Source organism: Zootoca vivipara, chromosome 16 (genome assembly GCF_965207765.1).
Source record: "Zootoca vivipara chromosome 16, rZooViv2.hap1.1, whole genome shotgun sequence".
NCBI lineage: Eukaryota > Metazoa > Chordata > Lepidosauria > Squamata > Lacertidae > Zootoca > Zootoca vivipara.
The window spans coordinates 35,029,997-35,057,157 of NC_142599.1; the positions used below are offsets into that span (position 1 = coordinate 35,029,997).

General features: G+C 49.1%; 1 protein-coding gene across 1 annotated transcript; it reads left to right on the forward strand.

Annotated features, from left to right (window-relative positions):
• On the forward strand, positions 1 to 27,137 carry LOC118076256 (immunoglobulin superfamily DCC subclass member 3-like). The gene is made up of 14 exons (XM_088659921.1): positions 1 to 125; positions 3,504 to 3,889; positions 5,460 to 5,604; positions 6,955 to 7,085; positions 7,877 to 8,014; positions 8,180 to 8,338; positions 16,292 to 16,457; positions 18,435 to 18,685; positions 19,157 to 19,321; positions 22,299 to 22,487; positions 23,217 to 23,321; positions 24,195 to 24,324; positions 26,131 to 26,278; positions 27,045 to 27,137. The coding sequence occupies exons 1-14, from the start codon at positions 1 to 3 to the stop codon at positions 27,135 to 27,137; spliced, it is 2,331 nt and encodes a 776-aa protein (XP_088516047.1).
• Positions 27,138 to 27,161: the final 24 nt, after the last annotated feature.

Consider the following 27,161-nt stretch of genomic DNA (forward strand, 5'->3'; position numbering starts at 1 on the left):
ATGCCGGGCCCCCCGCAAAGCCTCTCTCAACAGCCGGGCTATGGGGCCTCCCCGGCCAGCCATGCAGTTGCTAAGGCGGCCTTGAATGGTGGCATCCATCAAGATGTCAAGGGGGACACAATTCTGTCTCCCCACCTCCCTTGCCCCCCCTTTTCTCCACAGAGCCCATTGTCATCGCCCGGAGTTTAACTTTGTGCCGGCCCTCCCTCTGAGGGGATTAAAGTCTCTTTATTTATTTCCCCCCACTTCGCACAGCAGTTTCCATCTGTTTGGTTTGGGAGATTACGGGGTTGGGGGAAAGAGAGGGAGGTTGTCTGGGCAGGCCACGTGGGCCGCACCCGTGTGTGGACACCCTTTGGGATCCTGCGGAGAAGGCCCTCTCCCCTGGGCTGAGCCTGAGGAGTGAACTTGAGGAGAAAGTCCAGCGACTTGGCTTTGCTTTTCAGGAATTTTAGGCACCGCTGCTCAGCTCAGGCCCCAGAAGTGAAGTGAGATGCTGTGAGCCGCCATGAGATCTTACAATGAGGAAGGGTGGCATAGAAATTCAATAAAATAAAAATAACATTCTGGTCCTCATGGTGCTGGATAAACGGCTGGCTTAAATTAGAAGCTGCCTTATTCTGACTCAAAGCTTTAGCCCATCTTGCTCAACATTGTCTACACTGACTGGCAGCAGCTGTCCCGGGTTTCAGGCAGGGGAAACTTCCAGCCTTAACAGGAGAGGCCAAGGATTGAACCAGGAACTCGTCTCAGAAGTAGAATCTTACTTTATTTATTTTGGCGTGGGTAGGCTGTAGTTCAGTGGCAGAGCATGCAGAAGGTCCCAGGTTGAATTCCTGACAACTCCAGGGAGCACCGGGAGATACCCGTGCTTGAAAACATGGAGAGCAGCTGCCAGTCAGCACACTGAGCTAGCTGGGCCAATGGGCTAACTTTGTGATGAAGTAGCTTCCTTTCGTTCCTGTCAAACCACCATCCCTTTCTTTACAAACGTGAGGGCTGGGACCTGAATGTATTTTATAGAATCACGGAATCGTAGAGTTGGAAGGGACCACGAGGGTCATCTAGTCCAACCGCCTGCAATCCAGGAACCCCTTGCCCAACATGAGGCTCGAACCCACAACCCTGAGATTAAGAGTCTCATGCTCAGCCTACTGAGGGAAAGGATCATAGCTGAGGGCTAACCCACACGCTTTCCATGTAGAAAATCCCAGGCATCTCCAACTAGGGCTGGAGAAAGATTGGGAAGCCTCTGCCAGTCCGTGTAGACAACACTAGGCTCAGTAGGCCAATGCTCTTGGCAGGAAACCACTACCAGTGTTCCTTAATTGTAAAGCACAAGATTTGAAGCTCCCGGGTTCAATCCTGGGCCTCTCTAGTTAGAAAAGGATTTCGAGCTGGGGATTTTGGAAAGATCTTTCCGTGCCTGGGACCCTGGGAGAGTCATGGCTAGGCAGGGGAGATAAAACAGGCCTAGGCAGACGCCGGGTGTGTGTGACACCTATAAGTCAGCTTTGTTACGCTCCAGGTGTGATGGCGCCCCATCGCCAACTCACACATGTTTAGAGGGCACAGCGCCTCCTGCCAGCCCGCCCCACTGTGTCTGAGGACCCTCCTGCTCATTCCACTGAGTGGGGGCCCCCAAACTCTGCCCTAAAGCCTTACAAGCACCACACCGGCCCCAGCTGTGCATGCATTGCAACCCTTGCCCACACGCCCTTGACCCCTCCAAGTCTGGGATGCAAGCCGACGTGTGGCAGAGCGTGCTGGCCGCATCGTTTCGGCGTGGTGCCAACCACCCCTCACCCCAAATCCAACTTCCTTCCTCCTTTTTTTGTTCCTTTTTTTGGCAGACACCCCGACTGTCGGAGGGTGTGGCCAGAGACGGAGCTGGCCCTCTTTGGTCTGCGGCCAAAAAAACACGGCTTGTGAATGAAATGCCTCTCGGATGTGTTGGGCGGGTGGGCAAGGGGGGGGGAAGAGAAGAGAGGGAGACCCCCAATGGGGTGTGGTATGGGCCAGGAAGTGAGGGTGAAAGGAAGCGAGATTAGCCCCTTTGAAGCTATAGAAATCGCCCCACTCGGAAGCCAAGAGGCTCTTAATTGCCCTTGTTCTTCCCCAAGTCCCCAGAGCTAATTTTAGACTCCCGTTCAAGGCTCTTTGGCAGTCAGAGGCAATTTGGGGACATAAGGGGAGGCGGGTGAGGGTTTCTTTTTGTGGGGAGGGAGAGCAGTGAAGGTGGGGTCTTGGCATGAGAATTGCAGGATGAGAAGGAGCAATGCCACCTCTTTGCTTGTTGCACCCTTGCATTGACTCTGGGCTGCTGTTGTTGTTTATTAATAATAATCATTGTTGGTTATTATTAATCATTGCTGCTATTTATTTTGCTGCATTTATATCTCACTTTTTCCCTCCCTCCAGCTTCCTCTGCTCTTTTTAAAATTCATCTCTTAGTTCAGAACAATGAGGACTGGAATCTTACTATTGCATTTTAAGGGAAGGGCTGTAGTAGTTCAGGGGTAGAGCATCTGCTTTGCGTGCAAAAGGTCCCAGGTTCTATCCCTGGCATCTCTAAGTAGGGCTGGGAATTGTCCCCTCTCCTGAAAACTTGGAGAGCTGCTGTCAGTCAGTGTAGACAATATTGAGCTAGATAGACCCAAAAATCTGAAAGTAAGAGGTGTTTTGTTGTTGCTTGAGTACAGAGAAGTTCTATTTTTCTTTCAAGGGCAAGAGCTGTAACTCACTGTCAGAATGCCTTAAAAAAAGCAGCTTATTGTTGATTGTAATAATTTTTCAAAATGTTTTAAATAGCTGTTTTTCCTTTTATTCTTCATTTTGCAAAGCACTTGGAGGTCTCTTTGGGTTGTTGTTTTTATACAATCAAGTAGTATATAAATTTTGTGGAGCCGATCAGTTAAATTCTTCTGGGGAAGCAAACTCTTTCCTGACAGAATGCCTGGTTTTAACAATTGTCTTAACCGCGCAACGTATTTTGTTTTCGGTAATGGCTTTGGCAAGTGGATAAAGAATACTCGCATTTGTTTTCTTATTTTTTTGTGTGTAATTTTCTTTCAGGTTTTGCTTAGGGTTTTCTGTTTTCCAATCAAGCGGTATACAGATTTTATTCATTTCATAAAACATGTACACCGCTTGTTTGTAAACAAAGCAAAACGAAACCCAACAACCCTCAAAGCAAATTTTATGAAATAAAAAAAAATACCATGTTGCTTTTAAAACAAACAAACAAACACCATGGATGGTGGAGGCTGGATTCCCAGGCCTGTAAATCTCAGTGTGGTGTAGTGGTTAAGAGCGGTCGACTTGAAATCTGGGGAACCGGGTTCGCCTCTCCGCTCCTCCACATGCAGCTGCTGGGTGACCTTGGGCTAGTCACACTTCTTTGAAGTCTCTCAGCCTCACCCACCTCACAGGGTGTTTGTTGTGGGGGAGGAAGGGAAAGGAGAATGTTAGCCGCTTTGAGACTCCTTAGGGTAGTGATAAAGCGGGATATCAAATCCAAACTCTTCTTCAAACTCTTATTCATTCTTTCTCACAGGCCTGGCCTACCCTTCAGAGCTGGCATTCCTCTTGGAGCCCAGCGACGTGATTGCTATCCGAGATCGCCCGCTCCTCTTGCACTGCCAAGTGGAAGGTGAGGCGCCCATCACCATCACCTGGTACCGGAACGGGGCAGCCCTCTCCAACAACAGCCATGCCGCCATCTTGTCCAACGGCTCCTTGCGGCTGGAAAGCGTGCACCGGCGGCCCCGGGGAGGCGGAGCTGCAGACGCCAACATCACAAGCGACTCCAGCGCTGGAGAGTACAGCTGCACTGCCCAGAACCGCTACGGCTTGCTGGTCAGCCGCAAGGCCCGAGTGCAAATTGCGAGTGAGTTTGGGGCGGCTAAGATGGCCACCGTTTGGCGCAGTCTTCTGTGGGTTCAAAAAGGGTGCAGCGGGTGGGCTGGGAGCAGCGTTGGATTTAGGGTGGTGCGGGAAGTTCTCCTGCAACGGGCGAGCAAGCCAAGGGGGCTCCAAACCAAGAAGATCCATTCGGGGGTGCCTAATTTGTGCCAAGTTGAGAGGGTCCAAAATGGAGAAGTTCCATAATTGGGAAGGTCTGTTTTGGGAGGGTGCCAAATTTTGGGCTTGCGCAGGGTGCCATATTACAAAAAATATGACCCAAGTCCGCCCTTAGTGGGAGTGTTTCCTTGTCTTGTTTCCATGGTTTTTATTAACTCTGTAATTTATACATCGGGGTGGAAAAGCTCAGGCCTGAGGGAGGGCATATTCAGCTCTCCAGACCTTTCTGTCTGGCCCTCAGGAATCTCCTCAGGCAGAAGGACCCGGCTTCAATCTCCAGCATCTCCAGGTAAGGCTGGGAGAGACCTCCTGGAGAGTCACTGCCAGTCAATGTAGGCCAGGCTTCCTCAACCTCGGCCCTCCAGATGTTTTGAGACTACAATTCCCATCATCCCTGACCACTGGTTCCTGCTAACTAGGGATCATGGGAGGTGTAGGCCAAAAACATCTGGAGGGCCGAGGTTGAGGAAGCCTGATGTAGGCAATACTGAACTAGATAGACCAATGGTCTGACTCGATATGAGGCAGCTCCCTCTGTTCCAACTGTCTTGCTGACCATTATTACTCTTCTCCCACTAATCCAAGTTTGGATTGTAATAATAATGATAATAATAATAATAATAATAATAATAATAATAATAATAATAATAATATATTTATACTCCGCCCATCTGGCTGGGTTTCCCCAGCCACTCTGGGCGGCTTACAACAGAAAAATGAAATAAAAGAATCTATTAAACATTAAAAGCCTCCCTAAACAGGGCTGCCTTCAGATCCTTGGGTCTGGGATCTCTTCTTCCATCTCTTAAACCACACGGACTGTAATGTCCTTGGGGCAGGGGCTTGCTCGCCTGCATTCTGCTCCCAAAAGTGCCATGCATGCTGACAGTTCTACATACAGCCGCGCCTCGGTTCTCAAACGGAATCCATTCCGGAAGTCCGTTCTGTGGGATGTAAAACATTCAAGTACAACATTCCTACAGTGGACATGTTAAGGGATGTTTTGCAGCACTCAGGAGAAGACTTCCTGTTTCCTCCTGAGCTGGGACAGACGTCCGCTACATGTGACTAGAAGAGGGTGTGTTGGGTTGTACTAGCATGGAGGAGCATGTTCTGATCAGTGTGTCTGTGTGTCTTCTCCATTTTGTATGTTGCTGTGTGCTTAGTCGCAGTCACTTGTTGGGACTAACTGCTGTCGGAGGTGGTCAGCCCCGCCCAGCCTGCTGCCCCCCGCGCAGCCTGCTGCCCAGGGTGGTGCCCCCCCGCCCCCTATTACTATGCCACTGACTGTAGATGATGCAGGCGACTTCATTGGGGGAAGCTCCGCATGCATCTTGGGGGTGGCGGTGATGATCACGCCCTGTTTCTCCCCGCAGCGCTATCCAAATTCCACATGCATCCGGAATCCATGGCTGTAGAAGAGGGAGGTGTCGCCCGGTTCCAGTGCTTTATCCAGGGCGTCCCCGAAGCCACAATAACCTGGGAGCGCAACCGCACAGCCCTGCTGACGGATGACTACCGGTGAGCTTTTGAATGGGCCTGGGGTGCTGGTGGTACGGTTGGAGGGGACTGGTGCGTTTGTGTGTTACGGATTTGGTTTGTGGTGAGTGATCGTAAGGCAGGCCTCTGAGGGAAGGAAGTGTCCCAGGAATCAGCAATAGGAAGAGGAATAAGAAAAGTTCGGATTTGATATCCCGCTTTATCACTACCTGAAGGAGTCTCAAAGTAGCTAACGTTCTCTTTTCCCTTCCTCCCCCACAACAAACACTCTGTGAGGTGAGTGGGGCTGAGAGACTTCAGAGAAGTATGACTAGCCCAAGGTCACCCAGCAGCTGAATGTGGAGGAGCGGAGATGTGAACCCGGTTCACCAGATTATGAGTCTACCGCTCTTAACCACTACACCACACTGGCAACAAACAAGGCAGGACTATGGAAGGGAGCGACGTCCCAGCTAAAGAGAACTGGCAACTCAAGTTGATAGAATATGCACAACTTGCAGATTTAACATACAGCATAAGAGTGCAAGAAGAACATACCGTATTTTTCCGTGTACAAGACTAGGTTTTTCCCCTTAAAAATAATGTCAAAAATTAGGGGGCATCTTATACACATCTCCCCCCATTTTCTTAAATCTGAGTCCCCCAAAATAGGGGGCGTCTTATACATGGGGGCGTCTTATAGACGGAAAAATACGGTACGTTTAAAGAAGATTGGAAAACGTTTATTGAGTACATGGGAAATAGCTGTGTACAGCTGAAAACGCTGGCAGCGTTAAGATAAATTCAACAGAGTAAATAATTCCTGATGGGTGTAAGGGTGGAAAATTGATTGGAATGGTTACAACAAAATATGCAGATGGATGTAAGATATGTAAAATGGAAAGAGAAGAAGGGAAGTCATTGGATAGTTCAGTTTGTAAAATGTTTGTTTGAAATTGTAAAACAGAAAATTTAATGAAAAATATTCTCTATCTATGTCTATCTATCTGTATCTATCTATCATCTATCTATCTATCTATCTATCTATCTATCTATCTATCTATCTATCTATCTATCTATCTATCATCTATCTATCTATCATCTATCAAAACAAGGCAGGACTTTGGGGCAAAGTCCAGGGCCTCACTCAGCTGCTGGTCACTTAGCAAAGCTGATGGATTCCTCCTCCTCCCCTTCTCCCTTCCATTTTTTCCTATCCACATTATCCGTTTCACTAGGCATAAGCCACCTCCAAGTCCCAAAGGCCTGCAGGCTTCCTTCAAAGGGGAGGCACTCCCTCCCACACACAGAGCACTTGCTGGCACAGGGGAGGCGGGAACCCCACCTCCAACCTCATCTCTGTTTCATTCTCTCTCTTCCTGATTCCACCAGGTACACGCTGCTCCCCACCGGGATCCTTCAGATCACAGGCGTGCGGCGTTCCGACGTGGGCACCTACCGCTGTGTGGCCAGCAACATTGCCAACACCCGTTACAGCCAGGAAGCCATGCTGAGCATTAGTGGTGAGAATCAGCCCTCTGCAATGCGGGACCCACAGCTGAATCACATCTGGGACGAGGCAGGAAAGCCAGCCGATTTTCCTTGGGGCTATTTGGAAAATTGGCCGCAGGGCTAGTGAGCTGAAGCAGAGAGGGAGGGTGTGGAGCTGGCAAGGTGGGGCAGGGGTTTCTCTGAGGTGCTTTCGAAAGCAAAGGTTGTATCTTACAAAGTTGAGATTCCGAGAGCTGAGATTCCTTTGCATTGCAGGGGGTTGGACTGGATGACCCTAGGGGTCCCTTCCAGCTCTAAGATTCTACGAAGTTCTACGTAGAATTGCTGAAATGGCTGACCCTATATCGGGCATGTGTGTTAACTTGGGTGGGCCTACTCTGAGCAGGGCTAAGAATGGATACAAATAACACAGAAAGATGCCTTGCATTAGGAAAAACGGCATACAAAAAATAAATAAAATGTGTCCATCATGAGAAACGCACGCTAAAATACAGAGAATTTTTTGTGAGGGCTTAGAAAATAAGTTTGCAAGCTGATGTGGAAATGTGGAGAACTGAACTGAACTCTGGGGAAACAAGAAGCCAAAATGGACAGACAGCATTAATTTAAAAAGGTCCAAGTTGCTAGTCCCTACGGCTGAATCAAGGAAAAAACTGAGGGAAACCATAATTGGCAGATTAGTAAGAGCTGCCTCTTTTGGATGCTAAACTCAGGTTGCTTTCTGGGTCTTTGGAAATGATGGGCTCAGAAGTTCAGGGGAACGAGGCACCTATCTCATTTCCCCTCCATTCTCTCTCACCAGTCTCAGTGGCCAAGCTCTACAAGGAGCCGGTCATCCTCTCCGGCCCGCAGAACCTGACCATCACGGTGCACCAGACAGCCATCTTGGAATGCATTGCTACCGGCAACCCTCGGCCAATTGTGTCTTGGAGTCGCCTGGGTGAGTGGGGAAATTGAGAGAGAGGGCATATGTGTGTAACCAGACCTCATGCCATAATGGAGGGAGAGGGAAGCTTGTTTTGTGGAGGTCCGTGTTTGTGTGACATTGGCACATTTGCCGTCCCTACAAATCTTACCATCTCACCTTCTCTCTCTCCCCACACAGATGGACGTTCCATCGGCGTCGAAGGGATCCAGGTCCTGGGAACTGGGAACCTCATGATCTCAGACGTGTCCGTGAAGCACGCCGGAGTTTACGTCTGTGCCGCCAACCGGCCTGGCACCAGGGTTCGCCGTACGGCACAGGGCATCCTCATGGTTCAAGGTGAGTGGGCATCAGCGGACCAGGGTGGTGGTGTCTGGCTAGAGTACTCGGACTGCATTGCATTCCTTGTCTTTTCTGCCATCAGTGGGGAGAGTGTGCGGCGGTGTGTGGCGTTCTGCGTGGAGCAGAAATTAAAGGGAAGTGTGCGATTCTGAGCATGTGCAAAGCGCATGCCCTTTTCTCAGCAAGAAGTCACACCTAGTTTGTCCAGAACCAGTGCAGTGTACTGATTAAAAGTGCCAGACTAGGAACTAGGATAAAATTCCCATTGAGGATTTTTTTTTTTTAAAGAACAACCATACCCCCACCTCAAAGTGATGTGGAGATATGGAGATATTGCAACTGTTGGGGAGAAAATGATAAAATGAGACAAAGTGAAATTGGCAGCTTTTCTTTTTTTAAAATAAAAAAATCCCAAGTTTCTAGTCCCTATGGTAGAATTGAAAGCATGTGGGTTATGCCTGGTGGAGGAATCCAGAAAACCAGCAGGCATCCGATTAGCCACTAAGTGGACTAGAATGGATCAGCAGGATCCAAACCTCTCTTGTCATGCTTATTTTAATAGCCCAGGTAGGTGGGAAACAGAACTTCCATGTTCAGGTGTAGCCTGCCTCTGAACGCCAGATCCTGGGGAGAGCTGCTGCCATTGTGTTTGTGGACTATCGGGCTGGACGCTGACGGAATCAGGATACTGGGGATGGCGGGATTGTTCCTGTTCAACCCCTCAAGGCTCTTCGCCTATCTGAGCGTCAGGGGCAAGAGGTTTCCCCCTCCCCTTGGGATTTTGCAACAGACAAGCCTTCACACACCCCACACCCCCTAACACTGATGAATTTCCCTCCCAGTAATCACCACCATCAGTGTCAACACAAGCCATGAAGAAGGGTGAAATGGTTTTGTTGGAGCCTCATAAATGTTTTACTGGGGTTCTGAATCTGTCGGCCGGTGACCTGACTCGGCTCCATGTTTTTGCCTATGAAAAATCCCTGATTACGCTGGTAGAACATCTCTGAGTCCGTAAGGCCTCCCCTGCCCAGCTACAAACCTCTGTGACCTTTGCCTCCCGGACACAAAGTCCTGGATGCCTTGCTATGAACGTCTCTCCTCCTTAATTTTCTGCTCGACAGAAATTGCAATGTCCCCTTGTCTTGGGTCTCTCTCTCTCTCTTCAAGGTGTTTTGTCCCCGATATCAGTTTCATTTCAGAACATCTCGCTGCCACCCCTCCTTGCCTCCTCCCCCCCCCCCGCTGCTCCTCCACTTTCTCATCTCAAGGGTTGATGAGAGGCAGGATCGAACCTGCCCCCAGAGCGGCCATCGATTCTGGGCCGTGGCTCAGATAAAGAGATGTGGGGTCGATTCCATGACCCATGTGCTGAGGACAAAAGGGCCTGGGGGTGATTGATGGGAGCAAAAAAAACCACAAAACACCCACAGCCACCCCACAACCCTGTCAGGAGAACGGCGTCGGCCAAATGGACCCCTTGTGGTGGCGTTGAATTCGGAATTGGCAGGGCTCCGTTTCCATACAAAGGGGGGGAGGGATGAAGAAAGCAGAGGTCTGTGTTGGGGAGTCAAGGAGTACGGCTTCACCCCTTAAGCCTTCCTCTACTCCCTCCAGCAAATGAGCTATGGCTGCTTGAGGGTCCGCAGGAGAGGTCAAGGGTGCGACGAGAAGGTGGGTGAAGAAGGAGTCTCCGAGGTTTGGCCGGCACGTCCCAGTTGGGAATGGCATACTTGACTTTGCGGGGTGAAAGGGCAGAGGTCATGACCTCCTCGTCCACACACACACGGCTGCCAGATCCCCTTCGATTTCTTCTCTCTAGGATGAAACATGAATGTGGACTTGGAGGTGAAAGTGGGAAATCCATTGTTAAGAGGCAAAGAGGTGTTCGGCGTGGGGGTCGGCCCCCTAAGCTATCGGAGATGTTCAGGAGCAGAATGGGCTGGCTTAGAGGTCCACTGCCTAGATTAAAAAGGGGACGGAGAGAGTCAGGCTGTTGGGACAGTGGCTCCCTCTCTCAGTGTGGCACAGTGGTTAGAGCGTTGGATTTGGACCTGGGCGAGCTCAGGGTTCAAATCCACCCCCCATGCCATGCAGTTGCCCGTGAGCTCTTTGGAGCAAAACGATATACTGCGGAGATGAAAGGAACATTAAGAAGGTGACTTAGAGGGTGTCAAGCTATTTTTTCGCCTAGGCAAGTATTGCTTACTCTGACTGGCAGCATCCATCTAGGTGCTCAGGTTATAAAGGTTCTTCACCATTGCCTGCCTGCTTCTAACCATGGATGCCAGAGATCGAATCTCCTGCACGCAAAGCAGGTGTTCTGTGGCATTAGGAGCAGAGGAAGCCTGAGTCAGGCTCTTGACCAAGTTAGCTCACCGTTGTCCTCACTGGCCGACAGCCGCTGCCCAGGGTTTCAGGGAAGGCCTTCCTGGAGAGGCTGGGGACTGAACCTTCTGCAGGCAAAGCAGATTCTCCCCCACTGAGCTGCGGCCCTTCCCTTAAAAAGAATGCAAGGTTTTAGTCCTCAAGCTTTCAAATAAAGGCCAGTAGCTCTCCAGGTTTTCAGGTGGGGGACAGCTCCTACCCTTACTTGGAGAACCTGGGACCTTCTGCCTGCCAGGCAGGTGCTGTATTCCTGAGCGATGGCTAGGGGGCTATCCAGAAGGAGGGGGGGGTCCCTCCATGTCCCTTCAGATTCCTTTGAAAGTCCCTGCTTCCTGACCTTCTGTTATCTCCCAGCTCTGCCAAGCCAAGAGCAAGGGTCCGAGCGAGCATATGTTTCGGGGTGGTTTAAGGGCGTGTGAGAGGGTGCACAGATTCCTCTGGCGCATTCTGTGGGGCGCAGGGAAAGGGCAGAGTTCGCTCTCGCCCCCTCTTCATTGCCATGCCGGCCCGTCTGGACGACAAAGCCATTTTCAAGTGAGGGGCCGTCTCTTCTCTCCTTTGTTTGGGGGGCGAGGCGGGGAGGGGGGCCGCTGTTCATTTCCCAGCCCTTTGGCGAGCTAATGAGATGCGGCCCGTCTCGCAAGCTTAAAGCTTCTTTTCTGGAGGGTGTCAGCCCTTTCAATGTGACATCTGCCTCCGAGGCTGCTCCCACGCTGCGGCCAGGGGTGGGGCGGAGGGGGGGGGTGTTGAGAGGGGCTCCTCCCGGCTGTGGCGCAGCTGGGGGACCAGGACCGATCTATGGGGCTGTGGCGCCTGAGCCCGATTCCTTCCACATCCAGCCTGCCCTGCAAAGAGGGATTTAGATGTCTTTCGAAAATGGCTCCAAAAAGTCCAGTTCAAAACATAAAGGGGGCCACAGCCGCCCCATGCACTTAGAGCCATATCATATTGCCTTAAAATTCGTGGCTTTCCCTCTAAGAATATTGGGAAGTGGAGTTTGCTACTCCATTCTCCTTCCCAGGGATTTCTGGGTATTGGAGTGGAAGAGGGGGTTTCTTAACAACTCTGAGCACCCTTCGCAAACTGCACTTAAAGCAAACATACCCTCCAAGTGTCCATATTTTCCAGGGACATCCCTGATTTAGAGAAGCCGTCCAGGTTTCTGATTTGATCCTGGAATGTCCTGCTTTTCCTTAAAGGTAAAGGTAAAGGGACCCCTGACCATTAGGTCCAGTCGTGACCGACTCTGGGGTTGCGGCGCTCATCTCGCATTTTTGGCTGAGGGAACCAGCGTACAGCTTCCAGGTCATGTGACCAGCATGACAAAGCTGCTTCTGGCAAACCAGAGCAGCGCACGGAAATGCAGTTTACCTTCCCGCCGGAGCGGTAACTATTTACAGTATCTACTTGCACTTTGACGTGCTTTCAAACTGCTAGGTTGGCAGGAGCTGGGACCGAGCAACGGGAGCTCACCACGTCGCGGGGATTTGAACCGCCTACCTTCTGATCGGCAGGCCCTTAGGCACCACCCGCGTCCCTATTTTCATTGGAGAAATGTTGGAGGGTATGGAGCTATCCAACTCCCCAGCTGTCTGAAGGCAATCCTGTATAGGGAAGCTTTAAAAAAATGCTTAATGTTTTATTATATTTTTATATATGTTGGAAGCCACCCAGAGTGGCTGGGGCAACCCAGTAAGATGTGTGGGGTATAAATCGTAAAATTATCATTATGGAATGGGATGCCCCTATTTTCATCGGAGAAAGGTTGGAGGATATGCATACATCGTCAAGCAGTCTTGGCTTCTCCCAAAGCATCCTGGGAACAGTAATTTGTTAAGGGTACTGAAAGTTGAGAGGACACCCCTGTTCGCCTCACAGAGCCACGATTCCCGGATTGGTCCAACCGTCAATCCCTCTTCCAAGGGAATTCTGGGAATTGGACCTTTGTGAGTGGGACTTCCTAACCACTCTCATCATCCCTAACCAACTACAGTTCCCAGGATTCTCCTGTGGTATAACAACGCTTTGAATGTGGGTCATAGCCAACTAAATGTGGTGTAGCGGTTAGAGCAGTGTTTCTCAACCAGTGTGCCTCCAGATGTTTTGGGACTACAACTCCCATCATCCCTAGCTAGCAAGGCCAATGGTCAGGAATGATGGGAGTTGTAGTCCCAAAACATCTGGAGGCACACTGGTTGAGAAACACTGGGTTAGAGCAGGCACCTCCAAACTTCGGCCCTCCAGATGTTTTGTACTACAATCCCCATCATCCCTGTTAGCTAGGGATCATGGGAGTTGTAGGCCAAAACATCTGGAGGGCCGCAGTTTGGGGGTGCCTGGGTTAGAGTGCCATAAGGACAACAGAGAATTAAAGGAGGCTCAGGAAGATTACTGCCCACCTTAAACGACTGTGTGGATGAGCCCAGAGAGAGAAATTGGCTGGTTTCGGAGCAAACGGAAGCACCAATTCAGGACGGGGCGGGGGGGGGGGAGAGATGATTTAGGAGGAGTTGCGTTCGCTTAACACAATGATTTTTTTTGTTTCTTAGCGAAGGAGAACCAGGAAAGCATTTTGGTGCATTTAGGGAAGGGGGGGTAGAAACAGAGGAGGAGGTTCAGAAACTAATAACAATGTGGGAAATCTAATAAGTGAGGGGGGTTAATTTTCTGCCCATTGCAGAGAGCTGTTTTGCTCCTGTGTTTGTGTGACTCCCTCTTCTTTGAAAACTTCTTTTTAAAAAAAACGTGAACCGTACGAAATTTCCAGAGCCTCGCCTCTGTGCAATTTGTGTGCATGCCGCATAATGCAGGATTTGCAAAGAGAGAGAGGAGAGAGAGTTCGTGCGTCTGGCAGGGTTGAGTGGATTTGTAATTGTGTCTAGCGGGAACTCTGCCCCACCCCACCCCCCACCCCCTGGGGCGGGGGGGGGAGGAGGGAGGTGACCCCGGCAACCAGATCCTGAGGGAGAGGCTGTGAAATGGGCAGTGGACATTATTTTTGGCACATCTGAGTCCTCAGAGCTGGAAAAGAAAGGGAGCAGGGCAAAACAGATTCAGAAAGGGGCACGGGAAACTGTGGCATTGGTCCACAGAGCGCCATGTGGGTGTGGATGCGCCAGAGGGGAAACACGGGGTGTGCACACGCAATTCCATGCGTGTTTATGCATGCACATGACTCCAACCCCCCCTCTATTTTTTTTTTTGTGTGTTTATATCCCACACATTTTTCTCCAAGGAGCTCATGCAAAGCAGATAGATAGATGATAGATAGATGATAGATACTTTATTGTCATTGTACATAGGACCCCTGACCATTAGGTCCAGTTGTGACCGACTCTGGGGTTGCGCGCTCATCTCGTATTATTGGCCGAGGGAGCCGGCGTATAGCTTCCAGGTCATGTGGCCAGCATGACAAAGCCGCTTCTGGCAAACCAGAGCAGCACATGGAAACGCCGTTTACCTTCCCGATTGAAGCGGTACCTATTTATCTACTTGCACTTTGACATGCTTTCAGACTGCTAGGTGGGCAGGAGCTGGGACCGAGCAATGGGAGCTCACCCCGTTACAGGGACTCGAACCGCCGACCTTCTGATCAGCAAGCCCTAGGCTCAGTGGTTTAGCCCACAGCGTACAATGAAATTGAATGCCATGCCATAAAAACAAAAACATAATTACAGCCACACATACACACACATCGCAACTCCTTGTTGCTTGGCTGCTGAGCTACAGCCCCTCCAAAGTAGGAGCTTATACCAAGTCACAACTAGCTCAGGGGTGACTGGTTTCGGGCAAAGGGTCCTTCCAAGGGGTCCTACCCAGATTGACCCTGGGGGCCAGTGCCGGATTTACGTATAAGCTACACAAGCTATAGCTTAGGGCCCCACTCTCTTGTGGACCCACCCAAAAATATACTGAATGTACCCCCTGAATGTACATTTCCAAAATATAAGATAAAAAACAAATAAAATATAACCTACATACAGCAACAGTGTTTTGTGTTGTGTGGGCTCCTATGATGTAAGTCATGGGCCCCGCTTGCTATCCTGCTCCCTAAAATATCACTGGTTTGCTCATTTCTATATATAGGGTGCCTACATTCTGCATGTGAAATGGCTTTAGATACCTATTAGGTTCATAAATTACCATATACAGTGGAACCTCGGTTTATGAACACCTCGGTTTATGAATTTTCGGTTTATGAACGCCGCGGACCCATCTGGAATGGATTAATTCATTTTCCATTACTTTCAATGGGAAAGTTTGCTTCAGTTTATGAACGCTTCAGTTTATGAACAGACTTCCGGAACCAATTACACCCATGCTTCAGTTTATGAACGCTTCAGTTTAAGTACTCCGCGGACCCGTCTGGAACGGATTAATCCACTTTCCATTACTTTCAATGGGAAAGTTCGCTTCAGTTTATGAACACTTACTCCGCGGACCGTCTGGAACGGATTAATTCACTTTCCATTACTTTCAGTGGGAAAGTTCGCTTCAGTTTATGAACGCTTCAGTTTATGAACAGACTTCCGGAACCAATTGTGTTCATAAACCGAGGTACCACTGTAGCATATAATTTTTTTCCCTTCCAGTAGCACCTTAGAGACCAACTAAGTTTGTCATTTGTATGAGCTTTCGTGCGCATGCACACTTCTTCAGAAAGCTCATGCCTATGACAAACTTAGTTGGTCTCTAAGGTGCTACTGGAAGGATTCCCCCCCCCCCCCCGACTACGTCAGACCAACACGGCTACCTACCTGTAACATATATTATATATTCAACACAAAAAAGTGACAATTTGTTGTTGACAAGGACAGCTGGACATACAAAGGGCCCCATTACCTTCAGAAGCTTAGGGCCTCATCAAACCTAAATCTGGCCCTGGTGGGGACCCTTCTGCATACAAAGCAAAATCTCTGAGCTTGGGAGCTTTGACTCTGGCCACCCTCCTCTAAACATTTATGGGTGGATAAAGATAAAGGGACTCCTGACCGTTAGGTCCATTCGTGACCGACTCTGGGGTTGCGCGCTCATCTCGCATTATTGGCCAAGGGAGCCAGCGTACAGCTTCCAGGTCATGTGGCCAGTATGACAACGCTGGTTCTGGCGAACCAGAGCAGCACACGGAAACGCCGTTTACCTTCCCGCTGTAGCGGTACTTATTTATCTACTTGCACTTTGAGGTGCTTTCGAATTGCTAGGTTGGCAGGAGCTGGGACCGAGCAACGGGAGCTCACCCTGTCGCAGGGATTCGAACCGCCGACCTTCTGATCAGCAAGCCCTGGGATCTGTGGTTTAACCCACAGCGCCACCCGCGTCCCTATGGGTGGATAGACAGATCCAATGAATTAGATAAGGCAGATGAAGCATGGCAGAGAAGTTTCGCTGAAGTGTTCATTTAGTTTAGAGAAGGATGCTGGCCTAGATGATACTCTTCTCATGTTATTCTGCCCTTAGGGTTGCTTTTTTTCAAACCAGCCATTGCCAGTAATGCTCACAACCCTGAGATGCTGGCTTGGCACCATGACTAAACTTCCCTCCCTGCTCTCCTCTCCACCTCAGCCCCGCCGGAGTTTGTGCAATGGCCCCAATCCGTCTCCAAGCCCCCCGGCAGCAGTGCCATTTTTACCTGCGTGGCCCAAGGTGTGCCGGAACCCCACCTGATCTGGCTGAAGAACGGCAAGGTCCTGGCGCCTGGCGAAAACATCAAGCTGACGCACAACAACAGGTGAGACCGGGAACGTCCTCAAGGAACACACTTAGAAAGGATTGAGCCAGGGCTGGGCAGTGGTGGAAGCAGCTGGTGCCCTGTGGGGTCTGGTGGGACGGAAGGCAGGGAGCCCAGCAGTAGGGGGCGCCAGAGCCAAACAGAGGAGAGTCAACTAATTCTAGTTTTGTCCCCATCCTCCTTCCTGCTGATGAGCCCTATGTAGAGGAATTGGGGTGTGTGTCTGTGTGTATTCAGGAAACACAGGATGAGTGTAAGTTTCCAAAGGCTGGAGTGTGTGTGTGTGAGAGAGAGAGACAGAGAGACAGAGAGAGACAGACAGACAGACAGACAGACAGACAGACAGACAGAGAACATTTCTCAGCCATTAAGAACTCTTTTATCTCCCTTTTCTCCATCAGTTTGTTAAACAACGCAGATGGCAAATTGCATCCAAATATGATTTCATCTGCTGCTGTTTTTCATTATATGAGTTTCTGATCCACTCCGTGTGTCTTATCTTGGAATACTGCCATGTTGCCTCTGTTGTACAGGCTTCTTTTAACATTTTTCTCTGTCTTTCATCTCCTTACCTTATACCTGACCATGCTCTATTTCTCCCCCTGTTGAATTGTTGGAATACTCTGTTAGTCTTGTTGTAAAATAATAAAACTTTTTTTAAAAAATCCTGGAAGCATAGGGGGTTGCAGCATTCCATTATTATTATTCATTTATGATTTTCAATTTTATCCATTTGAATAATTTTACAATCATTTTAACATTTTGAAACCCGACTTCCTTCCCCTCTTTCTGCAGTTCCTTAAATTTATTTTCTTATATTTTCTGCATATTCCAAATTACTCATTTATTCAACTTCTTTACTCTTATAAAACTGCAAGCTATTATAATAATCCTGCCAACGTGGTTATACGTTTACAGTTTATTTGTAAATATTCAATAAACCATTTCCATTCTTTTATAAAAAGCTTGCTATATTGATTTCTTATTTTTTCCCGTAAGTTTCACCTTTTCTGCATATCCCCTAAGTTTTTGTATCCATTCTCCTTTCTCTGGGACTTCTTCTTCTTTCCATTTTTGGGCAAGTAGCATTCTTGCCGCTGTAGTTGCATACATGAATAAATTTCAATACAGTTTGGGTAGTTCTGTCCCTATAATTCCTAAAAGGAATTACAGCATTCCAAAGGCTGGAGAGAGAGGGAGAGTTGCTCAGCCATTAAGGGACCCTTACCTCCCATTTCTCTGTCACTGGGTGCCAGGTTACAAAAAAACATTTCAGAATGCTATGCCGTGTTCACAACCGTCAAGGCAGCCGAGTTCCTTTGTTGTTGTTTAGTTGTTTAGTCATGTCCAACTCTTCGTGACCCCATGGACCAGAGCACGCCAGGCACTCCTGTCTTCCACTGCCTCCCGCAGTTTGGTCAGACTCATGTTGGTGACTTTGAGAACACTGTCCAACCATCTCGTCCTCTGTCGTCCCCTTCTCCTAGTGCCCTCCATCTTTCCCAACATCAGGGTCTTTTCCAAGGATTCTTCTCTTCTCATGAGGTGGCCAAAGTATTGGAGCCTCAGCTTCAGGATCTGTCCTTCCAGTGAGCACTCAGGGCTGATTTCCTTCAGAATGGATAGGTTTGATCTTCTTGCAGTCAATGGGACTCTCAAGAGTCTTCTCCAGCACCATAATTCAAAAGCATCAATTCTTTGGCGATCAGCCTTCTTTATGGTCCAGCTCTCACTTCCATACTATTCCATACTATTAAGGAACTCAGTGAGAGCTGGATGTGAGTTCCTTAATAGTGGTGTTTTAAAGATTGCCACTACATGTTGGCCTGTAGCTGCCCCACTAGGTGTTTTCAGAATTAAAAACAACACAGTTGTGCCTTTTTCTAAACCAAAGAGAATACTTTCCACCTCTTCTGCCACAACGCCTTCTGTCTTTGTCTTGCTAATGCTTCTCTCCACCCCAAACACTTCCCATAGCACCCTGATGATCCAGCGAATTACCTCAGCAGACGAAGCCATCTACCAGTGCATTGCAGAAAACAGCGCGGGGACCAACCAGGCCAGTGCCCGGCTAGCTGTGGCCCTGTCCAAGGAGCTCCCCAGCTCCCCAGAAGGGGTCCGGGCCACTGCCCTGTCCACCACCTCCATCCAGGTGTCTTGGCTCGAGCCCCCCATGGAAGTGACAGAGGCCATAATCGGTTACGTGCTGCACATCCGCAAGGCGGGAGGTGAGTGGTGAGCCTCACCCCAAATTCCCACCCAAAGTTCACTTCCCGGGCACAGGTTTGGTGGACTACGCACACCAGGGATGGTGCCGCAGTAAAAGATTTCGTTTTCTTACAAATGTGGAAGGCATATTGTAACGGCGCCATATGGGAGCAAGTGGTTGTGTAGCTATGGTGTCAGGAGATCCCACAAGTAAGTTGGGGTGTGTGTGTCTTTGCTCTGATCCAACAGGACCGCTCTTACGTGAATAGCCCCAATGGTTAACATTGTTGCTGGGGACAAACCCTCAGGGGAGGGTTGTTGATGTCGTGCCCTTCCTGTGGACTTCCTGAAGGCACCTGATTGGATGCTTTGGGAGAACAGGATGCTGGGTGAGGTGGGCCTTTGGTCCGAGCCAGGAGGTCCCATCGTGATCCCATCCGACAAACATAGCATTGCCGATTGAGCTCTCTTCCTCCTCGCACCTCCTGCAGAGTCCGACAGCCGGGAGCTCCAGGAAGCCGTCAGCAAGACTACCTTCCAGCATGTCTTCACCAACCTGGAGCCTTCGACAACGTACTCTATCTACCTGAAGGCTTACTCACCCCTGGGCGCCAGCCAGGATTCCCAGCCCATCCTGGCCACCACTCTGGGCAGCAGTGAGTACACCCATTGGAGCGGTCTTCCTCCTCCTCCATCTCAGTGCCACTCTTTGTAGATGAGGAAGACGGGGGCGAGACCAGAATTTGTTGGCCATGCCTGTCTTTGGCTCCGGCTTCACCTGCCCTTGGTATCTCCGACCTCTGCTCTTCCATTCTTGGTTTGGCAAATTCAGAAGCGCGATAACCGTAACACAGAGATCATGATTAGGGATGCATTGCTATGATAATTGCAAATCTCTGTACAGTACAGTGGTAAGTCGGTTTAAGTACATAATTGGTTCCGGAAGTCTGTACTTAACCTGAAGCGAACTTTCCCATTGAAAGTAATGGAAAGTGGATTAATCCGTTCCAGACGGGTCCACGGAGTACTCAACCTGAAGCGTACTTAACCCGAAGTATGAGTGTAATTGGCTCTGGAAGTCCGTACTTAACCTGAAGCGTACTTAACCTGAAGCGAACTTTCCCATTGAAAGTAATGGAAAGTGGATTAATCCGTTCCAGACAGGTCCGCGGAGTACTTAAACTGAAAGTACTCAAACTGAAGTGTACTTAAACCGAGGTATGACTGTACAGTGGTGCCTTGCTAGACGAATTTAATTCGTTCCACGGGTCTTTTCTTATAACGAAAAATTCATCTAGCGAATCCCATAGGAATGCATTGAATTTTTTTAAAAAAAATTTTTGCCCATAGGAACACATTAATTGAATTTCAATGCATTCCTATGGGAAACCGCGATTCGCTAGACGAATTTTTCATAAAACGAATTCGTCTAGCGAGGCAACCTCCGCTAGAAAAAACCTTTCGTTAAGCGGAAATTTCGTTAAGCAGGGCATTCGTTAAGCGAGGCACCACTGTATGCGGCCTTTCAGCTAGATGCAAACAACATGGTGTGCTCCAGTATCTTTTTTTAGTAAGGATGATCATTGAATTGTAGAGTTGCATGGGACCCTGAGAATCATCTAGTCCAACCCCCTGCAATGCAGGAATATGCGGCTGTCCCATAAGGGGATCGAACCTGCAACCTTGGCGTTATCAGCACCATGTTCTAACCCAGGGATAGTCAACCTTTTTATACCTACCGCCCACTAATGCAGCTTTCTTGATGGTAAAATTTCCTTACCGCCCACCAGTGCTCGATGGAATGAGGATTCAGCTTGTGCCGTAGAACCCCCTACCGCCCACCTGGAATCCTGAAATGCCCACTAGTGGGTGGTAGGGACCAGGTTGACAACCCCTGTTCTAACCAACTGAGCTACCTGGAACGATTCAATCTGTGTTTCCTTTGACGTTCCATTGTACGTAACAGAATGTGCATAACCGTTTTCTTGGAACCAAAGCACTTTGTGTCTTTAATGCTCCTAAATGCTTAGCTTGGAAGCATACGGGACAACTCCTCGCTGTTTTCCCCTCGCACCTTCTTCAGAGTGACCCTAGGAGCCCGTCCTCAATGGCCAACTCACCTTCCTTCACTGATTCCTTCATCCAATTGGCACAAAGGGTCGGGACATCTTCTCTGTGGCTACAATGCTCCCTTTTCATGCTGATTGGGCAAATATAGGACATTGGAGACAGGGACGATGCTGCGAAAATAGTAACAGGTCTTACACACACACACACACACATACACACACACACACGCACGCACACAGCAACCCTGGATCCCTACAGCTCTGGGCACCAGCCACAAATGGTAATAGCTGTCAGGGACTGGGCAGAGGAGGAATGGTGGAGACCGCCTCCCCATCCTGACCCTTCCAGGAAGAGGAAGAGGAAAGACAGTACAGATTTACAACAGGGGTTTGAGGGAGGTCGCAGCTCAGAGGCAGGTGAGGGGAAAAGCTGGGAAATCACCAGAACAACACCTGGCTGACACATTGTCATTAGAAAGCATCCCAGACCCTCCATCTCCCAGAACCTGGCGATCCTTAAAGGTAGGAGAGCATACAAATCAATATGGCTAACCTGATTCAAAAACACCCACCCACTCCACTCGCACGTGAAAACAAAGTTCACCACAGCCAATCACAAACAAGCAACCACACCCGAGGCCCACCCCAACCTCTCTCACCACCAAAGGAACGCAAGTGAATGGCAAAGAGAACCTGCACAAGCGACGCAGACATAAAACCCCCACACATACATTAAGTAAAATAGAAACATCGTCACCCGGCCCCCACCCTCACTCACCATGACCCCCTTCCACCTCTTCCCCCCTTTTCTTCCTAATGTAACCCTAATGTCTCAACAAATGAAACTGACCTATAGAAAATGTAACTTGAAAAAAGAGACATTGCACATACCTTTGTAAACCAAGAAATCAATAATAATAATAATAATAATAATAATAATAATAATAATAATAGTACTGTGTTTCTCCGAAAATAAGACAGCGTCTTATATTTATTTTTCCTTAAAAAACCCACAGTGACTTATTTTCAGGGGATGTCTTATTTTTTAATTATGCGTCCAGCCTTGCCTCTTCCTTGGCGCCCTCCAGAACTGCGCCTATCACTATGTCTTATTTTCGGGGTATGGCTTATATTGCGCAAATGCTTAGAAATCCTGCTATGGCTTATTTTATGGGTATGGCTTATTTTAGGAGAAACAGGGTAAGTAGGAGAGCAAAGAGCTCAAAGATAGAGGGCACGTAGCAGCACCCATAGAGGAGGTTATGATGATGACGAATGAGGAAGTGGGAGAGACGGGGGTGGAGATTCACTCGAGACAATGCCATTATCCAAGAGGCTGGGTTCTATACCCTCTCTCTGTAAAGATGGAAATAAAAAAGGACTGTAAGAAACTTTTCCTTGTCTTTATAATTCACGGGCAACCAGACGGGAGCCACTGACAGCTTCCTGACAATAGCATGGGACTGAGACCCCGCAGGTACGGGAGATGCTGTATCCCTGCTTCTCTCCACCTGGGTGGGAAGGACAGTCACTCATCTCTCCCTCCCCCCCCCGGTCTACTCAGTCCCTGCAGCACAGGGCTTTTTCACCAAGATCCTCAACAACAGTGCCGTCCACGTCTTTTGGGAGCTGCCTGCCAAGCCGGGACGAATTGAAGGCTTCAAGCTCTACCTCCGAAAGCTGCCCAGCGCCCACTACGAGGGCCCCGAGCTCTTATCCGGCATGGCCAACTCTTTCACGTTCAGCAACTTGGGTGAGTCTCCTCCTGGGCCTCCTGTGAGGGGGACCGTAACTTCAGCTCCCTGGTGTCTCCAGTTTAGGAGGGTCCAGTGGTTGTGGGAAGATGCCCTGCAGAGCTGCTGCTGGTCACAGTAGACCAGGCGTCGGCAACTTTTTCCGGCCATGGGCCGGAGCATTCGCACGCACTATCGTCCATGGGCCGCACATGCGCAGAAGCGATTTCCGGTGCTGCCCTGCCCATGTCCAGAACACCAGAAATGGTTTCTGTGCATGTCTGCGCCTGCGCAGAAGCGATTTCTGGTGCCGTGCTGCCCATGTCTGGAATGCTGGAAATGGCTTCTGCACATGTCCGCAGCTTCTGTGATTGCGCAGAAGCGATTTCCAGCACCGCTCGGCGAATCCCCGTGACGTGCTGGTTTAGCACAGCGCGTGGGGGACTTGCCGAGCGGGCGGCTCGGTTCACGGGCGGCCTGTGGGCTGGATAAACGGCCTTTGTGGGCCGCATCCAGCCCATGGGCCGGACGTTGCCGGCCTATGGAGTAGAAAATGCAGAATTATATGGACTAATAGTCTGTTCTGGTCTGAGGCAGATTCCTTGCCACATGATGGAGAAATCGCCCCCTATATCCCTTAGCTTATCCTGCTAGCTAGCCCTCAGATTCTCCATCAATGCTGCCCCCTAGTGTCGGCTTCCATAAACCTGACCTCCACTCCACTCGCCTTTCCAAACTCTCTCCCACAGAACCATCTGCCATGTACGAGATCAAACTCCAGGCCTTCAACGGGAATGGCGATGGGAACAGCAGTGTGCGGTTTGTCTCCCTCCAGGAGAACTCTGAGAGGCTGGGTAAGGACCAGAAACACACACACACACACACATGCTTCTGGCAATGGGGGATAAATTAAATTCTCTTCGCATTTAAAGGCAAATGTACCTAATTTACATTTACCGAAACAATTCACAAACTGGGATAGGTGTATTTTCAAAATTCACACTTCTCTACAAAAATGCATATACAGTACTAGTGAAAATAACAGAAAAAGTGCATTCCATAAGGAAAAACTGCTTTGCAAAAATGCCTATAATTGGGCGAAATTACAAAGGTGTGTCTATTGGGAGAAATTTGCACTAAAATGAATTTTCATTAATGAATTTTCATGAGGATTCTTTTAAACACACACTTATACACACTAGAGTGGCCAAAATCGTGGAAACTTTTGGGATTTCCTAGGTCTGATGTCTCATAACATCAGTCTTTTGTCAGTTTTAAGCAAATCCGCCTCTTCTGGTTATTTAGCTATAACTTTAGATAGAACAAAGATCTAATTCAACCCACTTTATTGTGTTTTATCTTCTGCATTACATTATCTTTCTATTGATACATGGTATTTACGGTATTGTTTTATGGTGTCGTTCTAAAAAAAGACTGATGTTCTGAACCACCAAACCTTAGAATGGCAACATTTCCTAAAGGTTTCCACTGAATCTCTGGGAAAACAAGAAATGAAGAGAAACGGAAATGGGTAGCATCCTGATTGCCCAGGATGCAGGGCTAGGTGGGCTTTTGGAGCGTTCCAGCAGGGCTGTTTTGATGCTCTCTTCTCTCAACCTCCTCTGGGCAGCCTGCCCCCTCGAGCCGCTCCCGATTGCTGACCCCCACCCTCCTGCCTCTCCATCTCTGTGACCTCCGTCCCCTAACGACTGTGCTTTGTCCCACAGATGCCAACTCAGTGTGCCAGTGTGGGCAGGAAGGGGAGAGCTCCCTTGCTGGCATCGTGGTTGGCGTCCACATTGGCATGGCGTGCATTATATTCTGTGTCCTCTTCCTTATGTTCGGCTACCGCAAGAGGTGAGGATGTGGAGGCTGCTCTGTACGAATCACTAGGACCTCCCAGCATTTCCTAATTTCCCTTGACAGCCAAATATAGCAGCAGGTTTTTTTTTGGGGGGGGGAGGACCTTATCCATCCAAAGGGCTCCATTCCCACATGCACAATCTTCTAGGGGTTAAGGTAAAGGGACCCCTGACTGTTAGGTCCAGTCGCGGACGACTCTGGGGTTGCAGCGCTCATCTCGCTTTACTGGCCGAGGGAGCAGGCGTACAGCTTCCGGGTCATGTGGCCAGCAGGACTAAGCCGCTTCTGGCGAAGCAGAGAAGCACATGGAAACACCATTTACTTTCCTGCTGTAGCTGTACCTATTTATCTACTTGCACTTTGATGTGCTTTCAAACTGCTAGGTTGGCAGGAGCAGGGACTGAGCAATGGGAGCTCACCCCGTCACAGGGATTCGAACCGCCGACCTTCTGATCGGCAAGCCCTAGGCTCTGTGGTTTAGACCACAGTGCCACCCGTGTCCCTTCTTCCGAGGGGTACACCACAGGAAAAGTCCCCGGTGGTGCCATGTAACCCGCTGAACTTTCAATCCTAACCCACAGTTGCCCATGTTTTTTCACCCAGGGCCCTCTGCAAAACTCACAGTACAGTCGTGCCTTGGAAGTCGGACGGAATCAGTTCCGGAAGTCCGTTCGACTTCCAAAACATCTGGAAACCCAAGTGCGGCTTCCGATTGGCTGCAGAAGCCTCATCGGAAGCCTCATTGGGTGTTTGGGTTCCAAAATTAGTCACTTCTGGGTTTGTGGCGTTCGAGAGCCAAAATGTTCGAGAGCTAAGCTGTTCGAAAACCAAGGTATGACTGTAGTTCCTTCCTAGAGGTACATTGTATGCCCCAACACTTCTCTTTTTATGTCCCAGTGGATCTTCCTGAAATTCCTGCCACCGCCTCCCTCTAGGCCCTAACTATATACATAAATAGATTGCAGCCACGATGGGTAGAGTCAGTGTGGTATCACGATTAGGGTGTTGGGACAGGACCTGGGATACAAATCAGTCCCTGCCTCTCCTCCTAACCAACTTCAACAAGGTTGTTGCAAGGATAAAATGGAGAGGGGGGGAGAGAACCATGTCCTTGGAGGAAAGACAGGATATAAACACAAAAGTAATAGTTTCCTGAAATGTTTATTCCAAGTGTCCCCTCCCAGTCTCCTTAACTATAACTACCATGTATATGTGACTCATATGATTGCTTCTAACTTTTGTGACCCTGTTGTTACATATGTTTCTTGTAATCTTTTTTTTTTTACTTTAAGAGATGATGTTATGCTATTATACTATATGATATCCTAGTTTAAAATGTATTACAGTCAAACCTCGGTTCCTGAACAACCCCGTTTTGGAATGTTTCGGCTCCCGAACGACGAAAACCCGGACGTAAATGCTCCAGTTTTCAAACGTTTTTTTTGGAAGCCGAATGTCCGACACGGCTTCCGCTGAGTGCAGGAAGCTCTTGCAACCAATCAGAAGCTGCACCTCGGTTGTCGAACATTTCGGAAGCTGAACGGGCTTCCAGAACGGATTCTGTTCGACAGCCAAGGTTTGACTGTACTAGGGGCTGCTTCCCCCTGCTCACGGACCCTGCAAAATGCAGCGTGATGCTTGCAATAATATTATATAGAAAGATAAAAGATACAGGCTTCATTTTAAAATAAACTAAAAACAAAATCACCATCACCATAATCATCCTAGGGAGATTTCCTATGTACCATTTAAGAAATGTTTCAGGAAAGGACCCCTTCTCTCTACATCTTCTCTCTACAGCCTGTTCTGTAAGAAAGGGACCCAAGAAAGCTGGACCATCCCACAGGGAACAGAACCAGTGCAGACCACCACGCGGGAGCCTCCCCGAAACCAGCGGAAGCTGGAGGGTGGGGCAAAACCTTCAGAGATGGTGGAACTGGTTACCCAGGTGAGGATGGATGTGTGTGTGAGTATATGCCTGCTTTTAGCTCAGCAGCTGCCCCAGGTAGAACCAAGGTGCCCCGGGGGAAGGGCCACTGCAGCAGCCCTGGGTGAAGATCTAAATCACTATCATATCGCTTCAAACAGTCAAGGTCTCCTCCAATGAAACCCGGGAGCTGTTAAGGGTGCTGAGAGTTACTATTCCCCTCCTGGAACGACAATTCTAGGGGGTTTTTAGTAATCGATCCCTCTTCCTGGGAAACTCTGGGAGCTGAAGGCAGAGGGCCTTCTCGGTAGTGGCACCCGCCCTGTGGAACGCCCTCCCATCAGATGTCAAGGAAATAAACAACTATCTGACTTTTAGAAGACATCTGGAGGCAACCCTGTTTAGGGAAGTTTTTAACGTTTGATGTTTTATCGTGTTTTTAATATTCTGTTGGGAGCCGCCAACAGAATAATAATAATTATTATTATTATCGCTCTGGGAGGGCAATAGCAGCTGTCAGCACCATGAACAAACCACAGCTCCCGGGATTCTTCAGAATTTATCCGAAAGTGTTATCATAGTTTTTTTAATGCATAGTGTGAATAAGGCCTCAATTCCATAATATTTTCTCTCTGGAGCTTATACTCAGAGGGTCAAACGGGGGCCAGGGGAGACGGCCAGCAGGGTCTGATATATATACATCTGGGAGTGAGGAACAGAGCTCGAGGGCCAAAAGGCGGCGTCCGAAAGGGCAATGCGGTTAACCTGCCTTCCTTTCTCCTCACAGAACCCCCCATCCTCCGATGGACTCACCGCCCATGACACTCCCCACTTTGAAGTGACCGTCGAGCGCTGCCCTCCTTCACAGCCCAGTGGTTAAGCCAATGCCCGGTGGGAACGGAAT

Excerpts from the sequence above, each read along its gene's own strand:
- LOC118076256 (XM_088659921.1), top strand. The coding sequence starts at position 1 with ATGCCGGGCCCCCCGCAAAGCCTCTCTCAACAGCCGGGCTATGGGGCC. Across the intron at positions 3,890-5,459 it reads GGCCCGAGTGCAAATTGCGA|CGCTATCCAAATTCCACATG; the intron begins GTGAGTTTGGGG and ends TTCTCCCCGCAG. Across the intron at positions 24,325-26,130 it reads ATGTTCGGCTACCGCAAGAG|CCTGTTCTGTAAGAAAGGGA; the intron begins GTGAGGATGTGG and ends TTCTCTCTACAG.